Raw genomic sequence first — 21,502 nt, 5'->3', positions numbered from 1 at the left:
GGATACAAACAAGACAGCATCTTGATCTTGGAAACTTTCAGTGGCTCTGTGATTTGCATCTGCTTAGCAATGAGGCTAAAATAAAGGGGAAAACTGTAGCAAAGTATGATACAAAATATATATTGTATATATATTTTTAAATGCTTTGCCACATTTGAAGTAAAGCTGCATTTATGCACTATGTCTTAAATATTTTCATTTCTTGTTTAATTTGGACACAAAATTACTTTCATATTGACATATCAATCATAATTCATTATAATCACAGTTAATGTTAATCTGTAGTCCTTTCCAGTTCAGGAAGTCAATGTATCAGGAAACTGCTTCCTGACAAGAACAGATATTCAGAGGCTGACTCAAGACCCGTGCCCTACCACACGTGTTTAGTGATAAATAACTTTACATCATAATCCCATGTGAGGAAGTACTTTTTATTCTAACTACACATCTAAGAAGCCTCCTTTAGACTGTTGGTTTATGTGTGCCTGCAAAATCATGAAACTTAACGTGCTTTCTGACACATGTAGGAACATAAGTAAAACCAGAATCCCTCGGTAATCCTGAAACAAAAATAAATCCGGTGTATGTGTTCCCTTTCAAAGAGGAATACTTCATATGCATTGAGTCTTCGTAAGCTAGGGTGAAAAAAAATACATTGAGAATGGTGAGGGCAGGTAGGGATTCAACTGGGAAGTTTCTATTTTTCCCTTAGGTAAGGGTGTGTCCTGAGTGTCCCTAGTGAAGAGCTCTCATTTTTATGCCATCGGTGAGAACATGATACCACTTGGGTGTTAAGACTGTTTGGACGCCAGTAGCTTCCAATTCCAGAGCGTGCTGTTCCTTAGTGGTGGCTTTGTGGGTGAAGGATTTCCTTGTGTTATTTGCATAAAACACTTTGGGTATGCTACTTTTCTTTTGTAACAGATTAAAAAATCTTTGATGGTGGAACGGGTTTTACCTACTTGAAATAAGGGGTTACTCTTGCCAGTTGCTAGTAACCAAAAATGTGTGCTTCTTTCTAGCTCTTCTTCTGTGTATTTTTAATTGTATGCACTGTCTCTTTCTGTTCTAATGGCTGCCCACGGAATAGGCCGACCTCTGCTCTCCGTATGACATCCTGCACTTGGACTTTCATCACATTCGAAAGACTGTTGACACTCTGCTGGCCCTTGGGGAGAAACCCCCACAACCAACTTCTGCCCTCCGCTCCAGGGACCTTATAAGCTTCTGTCTTGTCCATATTCTCTTTATAGTGCTGATCTATATCACTTATCGCTGGAATGCTCTGTCCGCATAACATCTGCATGTGCATCCACACAAACACTCTGCTATGTCACCCTGAGCCATCGAGGGGGCCTTCCTCCCTCTGAGCCTCTGCGTTGCCAGCTTCCATCCCTGTGATCTCTTTCATAATCTCTCGAGTTTTGAAGCTGAACGCTACAAGGTTTTCCCAAAGCACAAACTTTATAGAATGCAGTTCCCATTAAATAATCTCTCTTGCTTCCTGAAAACCAGTGACAGCAGAGTGTATCCAGACCTTGTGCTTTCTCATTCACATAGTGCCCGCGGCAGTGCTATGCAGTCCTTCTCTCTCTCCCGATGAGCTTTGCTGCCCTGGGTAGAGTGGAAGAAGATGCCAGAACAGGAGCAGATGGGATTTAGCATATGGTAGTCTTTTCTTTGGGTCAGTGTCAGATCCTAATTCAGGACTGGACAGTTGAGGTGTAGTGGAGCCAACCTTGCAGAGAAGACAGAAAATCGGCATTTTGGGGCCCAAATTGGCCTATAAAAGTCTTTAATAATACTATTATTGACCCAAGTTGAAAAATACCATCAGTGAATGACTCCTTTGCTGGCCATTAGGTTGGATTCCTCCCTGTTTCCTGCAGTGGGAGGCCTGCCGCCCACTTCTACCCTGAGCAAGCCCCTCTGCCCTGCGGCAAGGGAAGGAGCTGTGCACCGGGGTCTGGGGAAGGAGGGACCATTGCTGTTAGAGCACCATCTGGAGGATTCACTTGCACATCACTTCCCTCATATTTTTGCCTTTTGCTCCTTGCGAGGTCTACTCTGAGGCTCTTAGAAAAGCATTTCTCAGAAGGCATTTCTATTTTTAAATAATGTAATGGGTCGTTTTGCTTTTTTGCTACATCACATCATAGCTGCAGGTCAAGAATGTGATGGATTTAACTATATTTGTTTTCAAATAAAGCCATGAGTCATGGAACATTCTGGGTCTAAAGACTTGGGTTACTATGGCAGAAGCCAACAACCAGACTGCTCTTATTTTAGCAGAATGTAGTTTCCCTAATGCCTGGACATTTCCAGTTAACCTTTGGTTTCCTGTGACACTAGCAAGCTGCTTCTATTCCTGAGTAAGCTTATAGGATTATATATTAACTAAACTCACTTTTGGAGCAATGCGATCAGTTTGTAACTAAAAGAAAAAAAAACATTAGAATCTTGTCTAGGCCAAGATATTCCTTGTTCTAGGATTTCTGTTTCTAATATGAGAATGCCCTGCTCGAGGTTTGGACAGTTTCCCCTCTGCTTCATTATACATCTGGGTGCCATGTACTATTTCTTAAATTTGGGAGATGATGACGTTAACTTCCTCAAGATATATTTCTAGTTTACTGAGGTGCAAGAGTCTACATCGATGGCTACTAAGAAGATAATTTTATTTTTCTGAACATGTCCATGAATCCAGGCTACTTGAGAACATGGAAAACCCATATAGTTAGAAGAGTATATTTATAAATATTCTTCTTTGCTAAATCAAGTCAGATTTTTCTACCAGGAAACACTCTTTCCTTGAAGATAGCTTTTCCCTCCTGATTTTGTGTGGATTGATGAAGTACAGCATATGTGGAAGTTACCTAATTAAGCTTGGTTATGTATAAACAACCCACAGATGTACTGAAATGCTTCTGGTGCTGTCTTGTACCTTTCGATCTGTAACACAATAAAACCCCTTTGCGCAATGTCTCATGAGCACCCTGCGCCCTAAGTTGCTTAATAAACACATTTCAAGTGATTCTTCCAGGTTTTTATCGGCCCATCGATACATTGATTTGCCCGCCTAGAGCAGCCTTTGCTTCTCCATCTGGCTCTGCTGTGTAGTGATTGATCACCACTGTTTGTTTTTTTTCTTCTTTGGGAGGCCGGGTGGGGAGGGGGGGCAAAAGGCAAGAAGAGAGATGACTTACAGGGTGGCACTTGAAAGAAAATCCTATCAAAACCTGAGTAGAACAATCATGTGAGATCAGATTTAATTTTCGGTGCTGAGCTGACATCATTCTCTGGCTCTGTCCATATTTCAGTTCTGGCATCAAAGGGTTCTTTGGATGCGCTTTCATTTCTCCTGTCATTAATGTTTCTGTCCCCTAACGTGCTGCTCCTCTTGGGGTCTGTTGGATGGTATTTTTTTTATCAGCTGGCATGGTAGCTAGCAGAACACAATTAATTTAGCCCTTTAGGCAAAACTTTGAATGAACTGTCTTGCCCATTGTCAAGCGGTTCATTTCTATACAGAATATTAAGCCTCCTCATGGTTGTTCCCCAGGGTACCCACACACCAACTCCTATGCTCTCGTGATGCCTGCCATTCCAGCGTGACTTGGGGTACAAACTGACGTGCTTGTCGTCAAGAGCTGGTCAGGGATTTCGTTGTCTGATTTGTATGTGCAATCCTCAGTCTCCTTCCTCACACAAGAAAGACCCTTTTCCCAGTACTTCCTTCCAATGCCTGCTAAAAAGAACCAATTATTTGTGTTCTTTATTTGAAATAGAAAGATCTGTTTGAAATAGAAGGTTCTCTTTCTCCAGCCCCTCCAATTGATGTCAGCTTGCCACTCGGTGTTAGGATTCCCACAGTGTGTCCCAGCTGATGTGTCTCTTTGTCCCTTCTATTTATGGATTCATGATTTGTATGTGGCTCACAGTTCTGGGGAGACACCTATGGAATGGGGCCCGTGGAGGAGTGTTGCAGAACTCAAACGTAAGACAACTAAGTAGGAGTTTCATAGATGAGAATAGGTTAAAAAAAAAAAAAGGCACGTGATATCCTGATACCATTTATTTATAAGAAATTAAATTTAGTGCTAGGGTTGTATAAAATCCATGCTAGTCCCTGTCATAAGAGCAAAGGATGTTTTACCTTACAGGGTAAAAGTAATGGACAATGGATTAAAATTTCAATCCAATGGTTTTAGATTGATTGAAAAATATTTTAATACTATTTTAGGAGAGTCGAGTTTTTAAAATTTTTTTTGAATGTTTATTTATTTTTGAGAGAGTGTGTGAGCAAGGGAGGGGCAGAGAGAGGGGGACACAGAATTTGAAGCAGGCTCCAGGCAGCTCCTTGCTGCCAGCACAGAGCCTAACACAGGGCTCGAGCTCACGATGAGATCATGACCTGAGCCAAAATTGGACACTTAACCAACTTGGCCATCCAGGCGCCCTGGAGATTTCAGTTTTTAAAATTAGGCTTTGGATTTTGAAATTCGTTCTCAATAAAAAATCAGATATATAGAATGTGTGCTTTTTTTTTTTTTTCCTTTGAGACTGTCAGGGTCCAGTTCCTTGGCTTTTCACTGCAATTTTATCTGTCCTTGCATTCATTCTTCAAATATTGAATGTGCACTCTTTGAGTAAGGCTCTGTGGTAGACCTGGGGGATAAAAAGGTGACCATGTTACATGACCCTGTCTTCAAAAATCTTGCAGTCTAGACCAGGAGCCAGCAAAATTTTCCTGTAAAGTGCCAGATTGTAAATATTTTATGCTTTGTGGAGCCTACCATCTGTGTTACAACTACCCAGTTCTGCTGTTATAGACTGGAAGCAGCCATAGATGACTCGTAAACAAAGGAATGTGGCTTTGTCCCCATAAAACTTTATTTACAAAAACAGGCTGAGGACTGAATCGGCCTGCAGGCAGTGTGGTTTTTGGACCCCTGATCTAGTGCACAAATAAAATGGAATTCATTGTGACACGGGATTCTGTAAAGCAGGAGGCAGGGGATGGGACCCTGATGGGGGAACGGTCTGCAAAACCTTCCTGCCACTGTCATGGACACCGAGACCTGAAAGATGTGTAGGAATAGCCAGAGAAGGGGGGCGGGGGGTATGTGCTGGGGAGGTGAGAAAAGGGGCACATGTATGTGGAGAAGGAGGTTTTCTAGAGGGAAGAAGCACTGAAAGAGGCGTGACTAGAAAGCAGAGAATCAGATGAGGAGTGACAAGACGCTCTCTCAGTCCGTAAGGGTTTAACATGGTCTCCCTTTACGTTAGAAGAAACTGAGCCTCCTGAGCAGGAACTGAAGCTCTCTCAGGGTTAAAATAATGCAGACAGTTTTGATGGAAGTCCATTCACTTTAGTGCCAGGAACTTGCGTGTGAGAAACAGACTGAACAATATGAAATATGCCAACATAAATGACTTCATTTTAGCTGAGCAGCTGGCCTGGAAGTAGGGGTGCAGCCATTTGGGAGCATGAGGAACCATAGAGAGAGGAGAGCCAGGCAGGGGTGCCCCCACAAGATGTTTTCTGTCTTTGAAGAGAAGCCAGACAAGGCAAGGCGCAGAACTGACGCCCATCACTGATCTGAGGATGCGCTGATCCCCACGCGATGTTGAATTTGTTGGGACTTCCTGAGATAGGCCTCCGAGGGTCCAGAGGCCTCTTCCGTTCCCACAGGCCACAGATGCAACAGTCCCCCGTTGAAGGAATTTCTGGGAAGCAGCTTGATGTTGTAGAAAGAGCCCCCCTCTGAGATGAGACATATCTTCAGATCCTGGTTCCGGTACTTCAGAGCTATGTGACTTTAACAAAGTTACTTAAACTCTCTAAATTTCCGTTTTCTCATCTGTAAAATAGAGGAATTATATCCACCTTACACAGTCCTCATGAAGAAATAAGCGATATAAATCTGTAGCATCGGTGCCAAGCATGTAGGAAGGGGCCCCAGAAGCCTTTGTACGTTAACAGTTAGGCTTTACGGCTTGCCTGCCTTTTACAGCCCTCTTTGCTGTGGCTCCAAAAAGAGTTGGATGAGGGGGTGTGAGGGAACCTTACTGATTTCCACCATGGGAGACACAGCATCAAGCACAAGTTCTTCAGAGGGGATCAGAGGCATATTTATGTAAGATACTATTTCATGACTCTGCTCTGTGCTTTCAAAGGAAACACAGCAATGGTGCCCCATTCTCAAGAAGAACCACTAAGCTTTTCTAACAATGAAATTTAAACACACTTCAAGTCAATGTAAATGTACAGTGACCCCTGCTTTAAATCCATTGTAGACAGGTTTAGGTGGCCCTTCTCTGTCACTTCTGATGCAGCCATAAATCTACAGCAGTTCCTTCCCCATCCCAACTTCCGTATCACTTCAGGGAGCCTGTCACCATGCCCCCGTGGGATATGCAATGACGGGACCAGACTGTGGAAGATGGCCTCTGGCCTTCCTTGCTGCCCTTCTCAGCCTGTCAAGCAGCGCCTCAGCTCATAGTTCCATCAGTCTTCACCGCAGTCCTGTGATGATACAGCCTGAACTGCCGTGTGTCTGTTTCTACTGGCTCATGCCAGTCTTCCGAGGTTACCACCAGCTCTATGCAGGGAATCTGAGGGCACTTCTGGGTTTCTTCGGGGTATGAATGAAAGGAGAAAAGATGTGAGAAGCACCTTTTTCTATCTCCTGTTCACTCCTCATTCCCAGCTGTAAGGGTGGAAGGGAGACCCTTGGACTCTGCACCAGGTTTAGTAGTGAGGAGACCAGGAAGGTGAGAAATGATGGCTGGAAAAACCATCCTCCCTGGGAAGATGACCTTAAGCAAACTAAGCCTGTGACATTGGCAGATGTCCTGTCAGCGGGAGGCTGAGGCCTCAGTACTTTCCCCCCCGTGTGTCTCTGGAGCCCCCAGCCTGTCCCAACCATGACCTCTAGCCTGGAACCACTCTTTAATGGGACAGGGGAAGTCATGAATGGAGACATTTGAATCTCTCTTAGGATAGGGCACATAGCCCCAGAAAAGCCATGTTGTACATGTAGAAATATTAGTACTTAAATTTGGGAACATTTAGGACTAAACATAAATAAACACTGTGGTCAAGAAGCAAAGTGTCTTTCAGAATGACTTGGGCATATGCTTCCTTCATGTTTCTCCCCTAGATCTCCCCTAGGGGAGATTGATCTCTTACTGTTTTTCTCAGTGGTATATTAAGTTTATGTGTCATATAAAACTCTTTGTAATTTGATGCAAATACTTTCTTAGAGTTTGTTGTTTATCTTTTAATTAGCTTGGGGTTTTTTTTGACACATAAAAGCTTTAAACTTGAAGGCAATCAGTTGTTTCTGTCTTTTGTGATTTTTATACCACTTTTTTAGCTTAGATATTTTCCACTTATTTACAAGAGAAAATGCTAAATATTCATGTCTGTTTTATTAGAAGAGATGTTTGGTTTGCTTTTTTTTTTTTTTTAAAGTTAACTCTTTAGTGGCACCTGAGTGGCTCAGTCAGTTAAACGTCTGACTTCAGCTTAGGTCATGATCTCACGGTTGGTGAGTTTGAGCCCTGCCTCGAGCTCTGTGCTGACAGCTTAAACACTGGAACCTGCTTCAGATTCTGTGTCTCCCTCTCTCTCTCTCTCTCTCTCTATCTCTGCTCCTCCCCTGCTTATGCTCTGTTTCTCTCTCTCTCTCAAAAATAAACATTGGAAAAAAATTAATGCTTAAAAAAGTTAACTCTTTAATTCAGTTCAAATTGATTTTAGCTTATGGTGTAAATAGAAGACTTAATTTTCCCCCAAGTAATACCTTATGTCAGGAGCTTAACTATAATAGTGGCCATTTGTAATTTCCTACAAAACCAGATGTTAAGTTGGGTGCTGTGAGGATCATAAGACTGAAGCAAACCCACCTCTGTCCCTGTGGAACCAATCTTAGCAATGAAATGCCAGATTGGGGTGATTTCACAAACCCATGGCAAATGGTGTCAGGAAAGGATATACATTGATGGCAGTGGCATGCCCATCCTGGCCTAGTGATGGCTCATGACCTCCAGACAGAACCTCCCATCCTTTCTCAAATTGACATGTGGCTACTAAGTTGGCCAGCAGCATAAACCTTCACACCCACCTAATATGCCATTGACAAGATAATCTTATTGTGATACACAGCAGACACAACAAAATAATGGTCAAAATTGCACTTTAAAGAATCACTTGTCCTGTGTTGACGTATGGCCATTTCTTAAGACCTGGTGCCAGACAGAGAGTCGGAGGTACTCTTAATTTACCACAGGTTACAGAAGATGGGGATAGGGGTAAAAAAGGTGGTTGAGAGAGTGTAGGAAAATGACTTTGAAGATTGTGGAACAAATTACTTGAGATGTCATGGTGTATCCTTTAAAGATCGTTCTAAGGACAGAATGCCTGTATCTGTGGTAATTTATGGGGGGTTCTGCATTGAGGAAGGAGAAGAATCTGGTTCCTCAAGCACAAATCACATGAAACACAGCAGAATTGTCCAAGATCCTGATTGGCTTCACGTTAAACACTGCGTCCATTGCCTGGGGTGTGACACACATCCCATTTAAACTGCTTTTAAAAACAGTGGTCACTGGGCTGTGGAGAACATATCATGATATTGTAGACAAGAGGGAGTGTTTGCTGTGGATTCTTTCCCTAGCCAAGGAGACAAACTCAGCAAGGAGATCCCCCTCATTCCCAGAGCCAAATGACAAAGGTGTGAAATTATTTTATTGTGTTCTTTTGTAAACTGTTTGGTTGAGCATGCAAGGTACTCCCCATAAGGAGTGGTTTGTGTTGATTATTTTCCTTGACTCACATGTACTGGCCATTTCCCAAGAGCAAAAATACAACATGAGGAAGTAACAGGACATTTGTGTCTTTGACAGTTTTATGAAAGAATTTTAAAAGAGACACTAATGAAGACTGTGGTTAAAGTAGCTTATTTACAAACCAAGAAAGGAGACCAGTCCACCACATGCCTCCCTTTCAGAGATCAAAGCAAATAAAATCAAGGTTTATGGTTAGTAGAACAGTGTGTGGTCAGTATATAAATGAGTATATTAGTTTCTTTAAAATGTGTGAGAAACTGTTTGCAATTTTGCTTTATAAGAACATAAGCTAATATATTCTTGGTGTTTGGTTTCCACCTGACTCTATGTAGCTCAGTCATTTAGCATAAAGTTTTCAAAAATGTTTAGATTTATTGCATAGTTCAGGATGATTGGGAAAGTTTTTGGAAAAACCTTCACTTGTGAAAGATCATTATTTTCTCTGCAAACACAGAAAAGAACTTTGCCAATGGGTTGAAAGCAAGGGAGGGTGCACAGTCTGAGACAATCAGACAGGCATAGGTCAGAGCTCAGTTCAGCTCCTATCAGTGGTGTCCTAAGATTTTATGATTATGTTTTGGTCATCTAAAACTTGACATTGTGTTCTTCTCCCTTTTAGGAAAAACTGTGTCTGCCCCATCACATCCTTGAAGAGAAAGGCCTGGTCAAAGTGGGCATTACCGTTCAAGCATTACTAGATGTAACGGTCACGAAGTCTCTATTCACATGAAACCAGCTCCTCTCCTTTGGGTCGGTTCAGACTCTTCTCTCGCCAGAGATCCTGAACTCTGCTCTCAGCACCTGTTCCTCCTACCCTCCCGCTCACTACCTGTCAGTTCCCTGGCTCTAGTTGCATTGAAGGGAGGACATAAGGGAAGATTTTTCTGCCTTTCAGAACTGACCTCCACTGTTAAGATATGAGAGAGATTTACCTTAAAGCCAGTGTGGGAGCTGTCTGTGAAGAACTGAGCAGCACATCGATGCCTTTTACAACCTCCTTCCATCCCTCCCATGCTCACCTACTGCCATTACCAAAACACCAAGCACAACTGTTTTGCAACAAGACGCATTTGTTTTATTCAAACCAAACTTCTTGTGTATTTGGTGGGGGGAGGGGGGGACTCAATCAGGTTTTTCACCACCAAATTTTTCAGGATGTTTCTTGAGACCATTGCCTTTTAAAAAACTATTTTCGACATGCAAAATATTTATATAAATATTATTTATTAGTGAGTTGTTATTTCATCCTTTGGATGCAAATTGTAAATTAGGAAACTATTTTATTACTGCTTTTTTGTGGTTAAACACTTTATTTTAATATTATAAATATTGAATTATTTTCTATGCTCTTTGGTGTGCAGTAGTTGTAGGTCTCAGTAATCATGTTTTCTGGTGTATGTGACTCAGAAACAAAAAAAAAAATTTTAAGCCAAAAAACAGGTGCTTCTGTGACTAAAACTGTTTCCTGGGGAGGCATTATTTACACTTTGGTTTATGGAACATTGGTTTTATTTATATTTCTGCATTCCATCCAGTTTCCTACATTCCAGCAGCCCTGTTGTCCTCTCATATAATGAACTGACTGAAATCAAGAGAGCACCCCAAAGTTATTTGTAAATAGCTGTGATGAAAAAAAAAGGCACATTAAACTTGAAGATGAAATGTGAACAATTATTTTTTTGGATTCAGACTTATTTTGCTATGCACAAAACATTCACGTTTTAACACAGAGAAGTAGTAAGTGTTAGCGTCATGTGTCTTGAAGTATAATTTTGCACTGTAACTTGGGTAATGAAAGAAAGTCTAAAGCCAAAGGTAGATAATCAGGAAATGGCATTGGAAAGTGGAGGTAGTAAAAAAATTATGGTTTAGCCAAAAAGTTTCTTTAAGGACAGCTCTGACTGAGCAAGCAAGAATTACACACAGCACCTAGGACCTGGATCAGGAAACCAGCACTTCTTACCACTGCCAGTCTTTAAAGAGGAAACAATTCTGAGATGCAGACGTGCTCATCTTATTGTTAAGTTAGTCGATGGCCTCCAGAAAACGCTGCAAGATTCGCATTCTCTGATGTGAAATCACAGAAGTGAGTTAGTGAGTTGGTGGGGCAGCTGCATGAACACCCAGGCAGGCTTCGGAGAAGGTTAGGTAAGTGGTGTTGGAGACTCGAGTAGCTTAGGAAGGAGTAAAAAAGTAAGTTCGATCAAAACACGAGTAGAGAAGAGCCAGTGAAGGCGAGGGAGCTGTGTTGGTTTGAGAGAGTCACGTAAGGCTTAACAGACACAACAACCTATCTGAGGCAGTTACACACACGTGCACTCACCCAGCCCAGTCATGCATCTTCCAAAGCCTTGTGGCGCCTGACTGCAGCTTCCTCTGTGAAAAGCCATTGTAAGTTTTTAGAGCAGCAGCAGCCACAATTCATTAGACAAATACAAGGGTGAACACAAACCGAAAGATACCAGGACGATGTGCATTGAACACAGACTGACTAACATCAGTCAATGGCGAGGCTGCCCTCTGCTCTGGGTAAGATGGAGGGGTTACTGAAAATGGACATTTGGATTGGCAGCTAGCAGTTATTTCCTGTCAAATAAATGTACTGTGCACTTTAAGCTAACTTAAAATATATTTTAATATTTTCCTGTACTGCACAAATACCTGTTTTGTCGAATAACATGATGATGTAAAAAAGAAAGACATTTTGGACAAAGAGCGTATTCAATGTAAACAGCAGGAGAAGGTTGATACAGAAATAGGAACTTAGATTGCTGCACCTTGACGGGCATTCAGAATGCAGGGTCCTGAGATATTTTTTTACATGTATATATTGGCAACATGAAGCTCTGTAATCCTTGTTCTGAGAGGTTTTTTTTTCCAAAATTAAAATATTTCTTTTGATATTAATCTTCAGTATTCTTCTTAAAGTTGGCTGTATAATACAAATGGCTTCAATATTTTGTACAATGGCTTTTTTTTCTTTTACATGCAGCCTTGTGTGGTGAAGACGTCTTCAAGATCCTTGTATACTGTTTATATGTGCAATAAAATGTGCGTGGCCAGCTGAGAGTCCCTAAGTGGACAGAATGTACATAGTGCAAATATCCTCTCTTTTATTATTTAACAGCCATTAAAACTTTGAATTTGTACAAACCATCTTCTGACTGACTGACCCATCTGATGCAAAGGTTGACTGTAGTCACAAAAGAAATCAGAGGGTGTCATTGCTGAAATAGATTGTAGCAATTATTAGTTATATGTATGAGTGTGCGTGTGTGTAATATATATATATATATTGACAGTTTTTTCTTTAAAATTTTAATTTTTATTTTTAAAAATTTTTTCAATGTTTACTTACTTTTGAGAGACAGAGTGTGAGTGGGGGGAGGGCAGAGAGAGAGAGGAAGACACAGAATCCAAAACCGCCTCCAGGCTCTGAGCTGTCAGGACAGAGCCTGATGCAGGGCTCGAATTCACAAACCACAAGATCGTTGACATGAGCTGAACTTGGCCACTTAACTGACTGAGCCACCCAGGCGCCCCTGACAATTTTTTTTCTCAAAATCCCCCCTGGAAGCACAGAACACACAGCAGTTAAAGCAGAGTTGCTATAAGTGAGTGGGAGCGGAAGTGTAGACTCAGGACTTTCCACCTGTCTCTTGGGTGGCTGCTCCAGAAGGTATCCCTGAGGAAGCCTGAAGGTTCTGGTGGGTGTTGTCGAACCACAACATCGGGTCCTTTCTCCTCAGCTGCCCCCTGTGGAATGTGACCCACAGAGCGCTACGTGGCTGCCTTGAGTGCGCCGCCCGCGAATCCGGGCCCACACGTGCAGTCTCTCTGGTAGGCATGCAGGGGCTCTCAGGACTTCAAGTGAAAACAGTGGCTGGTGTGTCTGTCTTCTCATCCCAACTACACACGACACACAAGAACAACAGCCTAAGCAGGGTCCAGTGTCAGGGTCTCTACGTTTAAGATCTGTTTCTGCCAAGGTGAGAAAACCTACACGTGGCCCCCGGTGTCCTGATTGGGAATGTGGCTACTGCGAATCGTAGGTATCTTAGTCTTCTGCACGTGATGCAGGTCCAGCACTCGCAGATCCTGTGCGTTGTACGTCGGCTGGAGCAACTGGGGGGGGGGGGGGGGAGGGGCAAGTGAAGGGGAGGCCACAGGCACTGGGGTAACTGTCAGGGGCATCTGTGCAGTGCAGCCGTGTGGCATTGGCCGCAGCTGGGGACTGGCCCAGTGACCGAATCCTGGCCAATGGCTACATCGGGGTGTCCCAGTTCTTCCTGGGTGAGTCTGTGAGATCCAGGCATCAATGACCCTGGTGGGGCTGCTTAACTATTCTCCCAGCTTTCACAGGAGGGCAACGAGCAGAGACCAGATCCAGGCGAGTCTGATCTCTAGCGATGTATGATCTGGGGAGTTCTCTTAGCAACTGGTACTCCTTGAGTATGGGGCATGCTCGGGAAGCAGGGCCCACTCTCAGCCACTTTACTCCTCACACTCACACACGCATGGGCCACCTTCATGGCCAGCATTTATTGCGTGGCTACTGTGGGTCAAGTGTTTTTCTGAACTATAAGCCCCCTTAAAACAAGGCTACTTGTCTGTTCTGTTCTCTGCTGATTCCCCCAGTGCCTGGAACAGTACTTGTACTGTGGTAGGCACACAAAGATGCCACTTAGAATTAATGAACTTTGTATACATTATTTCAAAAACTCTTGCCAAAATGCTAAAGGACTCCTATACTCCTATACTACATGCGTCCAGTAACTAACCCTGCCTCCTATACTGTGAGGTTTTATGGTTCTTACCTGACATTGTCCTCGTGGCCTTTGGTTCAAGAGCAGCCACCTGACTCACAATTGACCAATAAGTCTCTTCCACAAGATTTTAATTCTTTTCCTGATGACTGGAGACAAAAGACATAAAACCTGGAAGAGACCCTGAGGGTAACACTGGCATTTGGAGAGAAGTGGGGACAAGAAACAGCGAAGAAACCCCTGAGATTTGCATTCCTGGGTCCAGTAATAAGAGCCCAGAATTTCTGAAACCTGGTAGTCAACCCCTCCATGAGTTCTTTCAAGAGGTTAAGTGAGTAAAATCAGTTTAAGTTGGGCTTCCATCACTTTTAATTAAGACTGCAAACTAATAAGGAGAAGACGAGACTCAGAGTATTCAAGCAGCTCGTTCAAGCTCACATCAGGTGAGAAAGAGAGCGAGGCAGGGTCAAGTTCAATTGTAAGGCATGTGTCCTTTTCACTGTACAGAGGGCGTCCCAGCAGAGCTGACCAACTGAAGTTTCTAGAATTAAAAAACAAAAAACAAATGACTCTGATGCTTTAGATGTTGCCAAAAAATTGGGATCATCTAAACTGAGCCCAGCTGGCTAAATCAAATACAAATTTTTTCATCATTAAAAGAAAAAAAAAACACCACCCCGTGGCAGTGCTGGCAGCATGTTTTTTGGCTATACTTAGGATTTCGGAGATACAAAAGAAAGCATGTTTGTGGGATAAAACTTGATAAGCTATGCCTTTTGGGGGCCAGTTGGGACCAGCTAAGACAGATCAAGGTCAGGAAAAGGGTTTATAAAACAAGTAGAGTAGAGCTAGGAAGCATTTCTCACACTGGAATGAGGTCTAGGAAGAAGCTTCCAATTTCTTTGCCATTTCTGATGGGGTTTTTTTTTCCTTTTAATCGAAATATTAATAATAAAAGTGATCATAGATCCAAGTGTGACAAATAAAATGGGATACAGTAGCTGACGCCTACTGAGTAGTTCCTACCTGACCAGCACTGGTAAGGGTGGTGTTCCAAGTCTCCACACAACCCTCAAGGTAGCATGTACAATAACCGTCACTTACATGGAGGTGACTTCTTCATGATCACCCAGTACTAAGCCACAGTATAGTTGAGATTCAGAACTCCTACAGTCTATCTCAGAACTCACACTACTGTGAACCTTTCCTCTGCTGCCCCATGCCCCTGACCAAATATCTACAATAATAAAAATACGATAAATAGCTAAAGCCTTTACTTGGGTTATTTCATTGATCCTCACAATGACCCTAGAAATAGGCCTTATTATGGTCCTCTGTCTTTTACTCTCCTGAATGTGACAGGAAGTTGGGGGGGCGCTCTCTCTGTCCCAGTTCTGACAGAGGTCCCCAAATAGTGGGCACCCTGTAGGGCCACCTTCCGAAGGTAGGTGTTAGGCTATCTGCAAAGGGGATGCAAACCCCAGCTCTGTCCAACAGTCTCTGTGAAGGGGATGAGAAGAATTGAGGAGACCAAGGGTTTTTGGAGGAAGATGCAGGTGCGGTGCACTTCCCCAGCCCTGCCATGGGAGCGGGGAGGTGGTCCACCTCATGCCTCGTCACATGGTCACGCAGGAACTATTCGGAGCCTGATGGATGCTCCCTGGAGTCTCTGACGCAGGGGCCCAGTGTCTGAGTTCCGGCCTGTAAGGGGGCAGGACGGAGAGAAACGGCTGCCCTGGGAAGGAACGGTGCTCCCCTTGGGGTGCGGCATAGGTCACGAGTTTCTCCAGATGCGGCCCTCCTACCCCTGCACGAGGGAACTGCTCTGGAGGCAAATTCTTGGGGGGTGACTGGGATACAGCTGTGGCAGAAAGGCAGCAGGGGGAACCACATTGTAAAATCCCACAGCATGGAGCAACCGAGTAAGGCCGCGATATTAGCAGGATTCTCTCCGATTCATATTTTAAAAATCAAAATGTTCATTCCCGCAGCTGGGATATGCTCTCTGCAGGATGCAGCAAATTTGGGCTGGATTAGCCTACGTTGAAGGCCAGAATGTTCTATAGTCCATCAGGCTTTATTTGTGTATGACTAAGAAAATGAGTCACTTGCCATTTATTCTAGAAAACTTTATTTTTTAGTGTGTGGTCTACTGTAATTGTCCTAATCAAAACACTGGGTGGCAGTATTTTTACTGAAATGATTTCACAAGTGCGCCCCGAGGAGTAGGTTTCAGTCTTCTGAGACGAATGAGAAGTCTACTTAGCCCGCAGTGAACACAAGGCAGTACGCCATCAGTCCACCACCTGCATAGCCTGTGCGAAGCTTCTAACTCCAAACGCAGTGTTTAACCACATATACACACACACAGCACACACTCACACACTCACACAGATACATACACACAGACACACACATGCACACACAGACACACACAGCACAAGCAGGCACTGAGACACATACAGACACACACACCCATAGCATAGGCAGTCACACACACACACACACAAGCCAGAATGTGCCTGAAATACTATCTTGATATGTTAAAAGTCGGTTGCCTCATCTAGTTCTCACCTCCATGCCCTACTTTTAATAGTACTTGAATTTGTCTAATAAACCTGATAAGATGAAAATGCTAATACATTTGACTGGTTGAATATATACCATTATCATCCAAAAAAAAAAAAAAAAAGGTGGCACTGGGGTTCTCTTCTTTACACACTATCACCAGGTAGCAAAGTGCTCATTAAACATCGCCAGTGCCAGAAGCCTAACACCTGGTGCCAAAGAGAAATGAATGAATTTGGACATTCAGTGCTCTTGGACTAGATCCTGGTCTCTGGCCAAATACAACAAGGGTGTAGATTCCCTTTAATTTATCTCTAAAGACCAAAATGACAATTTCTCCTGGACTGGCTGGGGCTACAAAAAGACCTGAAGAATTGTACAAAACTATGTTCTCTTGGAAGAAACGATTTTATATCTACCACCAGCCATTGGAGATACAGAGTTCACACTGATTGCACAGCTGATATTCAGTGTGTTGGTCTTCACAGTTCTTTTCTTTTACTCAAAATGTTATGGTAGGAGAATTTTAGGGGGAGAGGTCTCACATGCCACATGCATCCACAATATATGTACCATTTCCATGTCATTGCATTTATTACCATACCAGTAGGTTAAAGAAATTATAAAGCATGCACAAAAATATACATTTTAGCAGGAGGAGGATGAACTAAAAATAAACATAGACAGAAGTTCTTGTGCACACTCCCAAGACAGCATGATTCATTTCGGAGTCCAGTGGCACCTGGTCACTATCATCTGGGTAGGACAATGGTGGTTTCAAAGGCCATCTCGTTCTGCTACACTGCACAGCCCTGTGAGTTAGACGGCGTAGGGGCTCTTGTCTGCCCCATTTGCAGATGAGCCATCAGTCCCAAGGTACGTTATGGATGCGGGAGTCCTATCCAGTTTTCTTCTTCTGAAAGTCTCACTGTTTCACCAAGTAAGTTAAGATTAATTCTGTTTTTCTGTGTTTTTAAATCAGAACTTAAATTCCCAGGAGTATAAAGAAGGTAAAAGACATGAAGGTGTGTTTCTGGGCCTTGACACAGCTGGGTGTAAACACTGTTTATTCTTTCTGGCTTTCAACATTTATTAAACATTAAAGTTTAAAATTAACGTTTTACAATTCAAAATATACATGCATAACTTGTTTGTAAAAATGATGTCCATCATCAAAAATAAAGCCCTTTGACTATCATCTTCAATTATATTTTTTATTTAAAAAATTTTTAATGTTTTATTCATTTTTGAGAGAGAGAGAGAGAGAGAGAGAGACAGAGCATGAGCAGGGGAGGGGCAAAGAGAGAAGGACACAGACTCTGAAGCAGGCTCCAGGCTCTGAGCTGTCAGCCAAGAGCCTGACGCGGGGCTTGAACCTACAAACTGTGAGATCATGACTTGAGCCAAAGTTGGATACTTAACCAACTGAGCCACCCAGGTGCCCCCATCATCTTCAGTTCTGAATCTCTTCTCCTTCCCACGTAATGGCCGTTATTTCATTCAGACCTTTTCCTATGACATATTTGTACCTATAGAAAATATAGCACATTGGGTTAGTGGTTTAAAAAATTAACAGTATTAAATTATATGCATTGTTCAACAGCTTATCTTTATTCATAAACATTTGGGGCTGTTTCCACATTTTCTCCACTACAGGCAATGCCATGATGCAGGGCCTGCCCGGGTCTACTCTTGTGTGTCTTTCTCCACGAAGCTGCTGAGAAGTCATTTTGCAGCACCGTATGTGAAAGTGCATGTTTTCCTCACCGACTTGAGACACTACCAATCCCCGAAGAATAGGTCTGCAGTGGGATTTCTTTGATCCACTCAACTCTTCGGAATCCAAACCTGTTTTCATTATCATAGCTCTCCAATGTGTCTTGACACCTGGTAGAGCAATTTGTTCCTTTGCAAGAAAAAAAGCGTATTCTTCTGTATAAATTGTATAATTAGCTTGTCAATTTCCATCGAAAGTATTGAGATTCGGGTTAAGGCTGCTGCATCGCATCTCTAGATAAATCTGGGGTGTGTTAACACCTTTACAGTATTGAGTCTTCTGTTCCATAAATATATTGCTCTCCATTTGTTCAAGGTTTACTTTACTAAAGACCTTGCACAACTCTTGTTCGGATTATTTCTAGGTACTTTTGTTTTCCCTTGCTGTTCTGAATGGGATCATTTTCCTTTTATACTTGTTTGTTAGATATTTATAAGCTGATAGGAAAATTACTAATTTTGAGATGTTGATCTTGGTTCTAATACTTTGTCCCCATCTTGAACCCAGCCACTGCCTCTGGTCACCGGTGCTCCTGTGGCCACTGCTGCTACTCAATTTGTTCCATCACTTCTGCCATCCTCACCAGGAAGCACCCCCAATCGCATGTCCTTTCTTCAGCCAAACCCGATATAATGAAGCTTAAAAAAAAAAAAAAAAACATCTGACAGTTTTGTTTTTAAAAAGTGATTTTGGTTCCAGAAGTTTCTTTCTTTTTTTTTTTAACGTTTATTTATTTATTTTTGAGAGAGACAGAGAAAGAGAGAGAGTAGGGCAGAGGCAGAGAAAGAGGGAGACAGAATCTCAAGCAGGATGCCTGCTGTCAGCACAGAGCATGACCCACAAACCATGAGATCGACTTCAGCTGTAACTGACTAAGCCACCTAGGTGCTTTGGTTTCAAGAGTTTGATAAACCAATGTAATCTATGTTGTAACTGTGTTCGTCCAGTGTGCCCAAATGGAGATCTGCAATTTTCTGATGAGAATATGCAAAAAGGTTGCTTGGCTAACTTGGAAGGTGTTTATGAGCTCTTCCACATAAAATTCATATCTACTTGTCACAGCTTACTATACATATATATTAAAAATATTTTCATGATGTCAGCTTAGAATTTTTCCACTGTAAGTTTTCATGAAATAGTCTTATTCAAACTCCACTTGCAGTTCAAAATCAGAGACCTCATGAGCCGATTTTTTGAGGCATCACATATTACCTTCACTTCTAAATGGTTTCTAAGTGAGATATAACACTGCTTAAATCTGTAAGTGATGTGGCCACTGGAAATTTTATCCCCCCAAATAAGTGTCCTTTGTGTAACATCAGAGTTTTTCTTCTTCTTGTAGCAGTATATTTATGATCTCGACAGAATAAGTACTTAATGCATTTCTAATGTAAACTTCACAGAATAACCCATATGAAAAAAAGTATAAATCTTAAGTGGATGGACTGGTGCGTTTTCAGAGTGAACACACTCATGGAGCAAGCTCCCTGATAAAGTAAGAGAGCCTCACCAGCTCCCTAAATGCCCTTTCATGCCACCTTCCGGATCACCTCTCCCAAGGGCCCCACCCCTCCGGGGAGAATCGCCGGGGAGGGACATGCATGTTCCATCACAGCAGACCCTGCCTGCTACACTCCCGCTCGCAGGCCACCATATAGCCTCGCCAACACTTGGGATTTCTGCTCTCCTAACTTTAGCCCTTCTGGTGGGTGTGCAGTAGTATTGTAGTTTTTATGTGCATTTTCTTGGTCTTAGGGAGTTAAGCACATTTTCATGGGTTTATTAGGCATACTTACATTCTATTTCGGGAACTACCCATTCGAATCTCTTGGCCATTTTACATCTTTAAAAAAAAATGAACTCAGGGACCTCTTTAGATATTCTAGATACAAACTCGTTATCAGATACGTGTTTTGCAAGCAACTCCATCCACTTTATGGCTTGCCTTTTCAGTCTCAATGGTGGCTTCAGAGTATTGCATTCTTTCTTAAAGGGATCATAGAGAGTTTTACAACATCTATAACCCAGGAAATGTGTCGATTCATTTGCCTTCTTTTATACCTGATTCTGTCAGGTGCCTTTTAGAAGCACACAAAACTAGCATTAGGAGATCATTGTTAGGTTACTGTTTTACTGTGAAGTCATCGAGGTAATGTGAGCGACACTGAGAGAGAATTATTTCTGGTGGGGGAAACATCTTACATTTAGGCATATATAAGAACTCATCCTTCCCCAGGCCAGTCTTTGCAGCACAGAATAGTGAGCTTAAATTTACTGGTTTCATATATATCCCTGCCAGTCAATTCTGTGTTGTGAAAGACTTTGTTTTATTACAGTTATCATTGGCTAGATGTCAGCAATTATTTACTGAACATTTGAATGTTTTGCACTTACCTTGCAAAAGGGCAAAGCAATCATTTTCCTATAATGTTGAGCCAACTTGGCAGAGTATAGCTCCCAGTCATTCAATCAAACACTAATCTAAGTATTGCTATTAAGGGGTTTTGCAGATATAATTCAAGTCCCTAATCAACTGACTTTAAATAAGGAAGATTGTCCTGGATTAAACGGTGGGTCTAACCTTATCAGGCTTTAAAAACAAGGCTGAGGCTTGCTCCAGACAGGAAATCCCACCTGTGGGCAACGGTTTCTGCCCACAACTGTGGGGGTCCCATCCTGCTCATGAGCCTCGCTTCCTGCTGGCCTGCCTTACAGACTGTAAACCTGCTGAGCCAGCCCCCACAATCACAGAGACCAATTCCTTATATAAAAAAACAACTCAATCTCCTACTAGTTTTGCTTCTCTGATTAAATCTGCAACTAATACAGCGATCTTGTAAGTACACGACTGCTTTTCTTTACAAAGGAGTTACCAACAACACGCACTAACTTTGTGCATTAAATGATCTTATTAGAGGACACGAGACTGTTTAGACTGAAACCGTTTTGTGTAGCTCACTCTGGGGCTCAATCTTGGCTACTGATATTTCAGTAGCACTAACTTAAGAAATTTTAGTACAATTGAATACACATTTAAATAGTACTGATTTTATAACTTTCAGAACCTGATGGCTTCTTCAATGACCATATAACATGCATTCATATCAAATTTTTAAAGCGTAGAATCTTTGTGAAACAGGTGAAAGGGACGAAGAGTACACTTATCTTGATGAGCACTGAGTAATATACAGAAGTGTTGAATCACTATATTGCACACCTGAAACTAATACAATACTCCCAAGTTAATTACACTGGAATGAAAAAAAATTAAATGTATAATATTCATGCTTCTCCAATAGGAAAATGTCTCTAAAGTAATCTGGGGATCTGGGGCGCCTGTGTGGCTCAGTAGATTAAGCATCCAGCTTCAGCTCAGGTCATGATCTCAGTTTGTGAGTTTCAGCCCTGCGTTGGGCTCTGTGCTGCCAGCAGGGAGCCCACTTCCAATCCTCTCTCTCTCTCTCTCTGCATCCTCCCCTACTCTTTCTCCCCTCCCAAATAAACATTAAAAGAAATAAAATAATCAGACTTCATC

At 42.4% G+C, this 21,502-nt stretch overlaps 1 protein-coding gene across 1 annotated transcript in view; it reads left to right on the top strand.

The window, feature by feature from the left end:
• The window catches only part of LRCH1 (leucine rich repeats and calponin homology domain containing 1), a 103,754-nt gene extending 91,744 nt beyond the window's left edge, over positions 1-12,010 (top strand). The window contains exon 18 of the mRNA XM_039220707.1: positions 9,476-12,010. Within this exon, the coding sequence (XP_039076638.1) occupies positions 9,476-9,586 (111 nt within the window). The 3' untranslated portion in view covers positions 9,587-12,010. The remainder of the gene's footprint in view (positions 1-9,475) is intronic.
• The last annotated feature ends 9,492 nt before the right edge of the window (positions 12,011-21,502 follow it).

The sequence above is a fragment of the Hyaena hyaena genome, unplaced genomic scaffold (genome assembly GCF_003009895.1).
Source record: "Hyaena hyaena isolate Hyena2069 unplaced genomic scaffold, ASM300989v1 scaffold_905, whole genome shotgun sequence".
NCBI classification, from domain to species: Eukaryota; Metazoa; Chordata; class Mammalia; order Carnivora; family Hyaenidae; genus Hyaena; species Hyaena hyaena.
The sequence above is the reverse complement of the archived record's forward strand: the minus strand, read 5'-3'. Positions and strand labels throughout refer to the sequence as shown.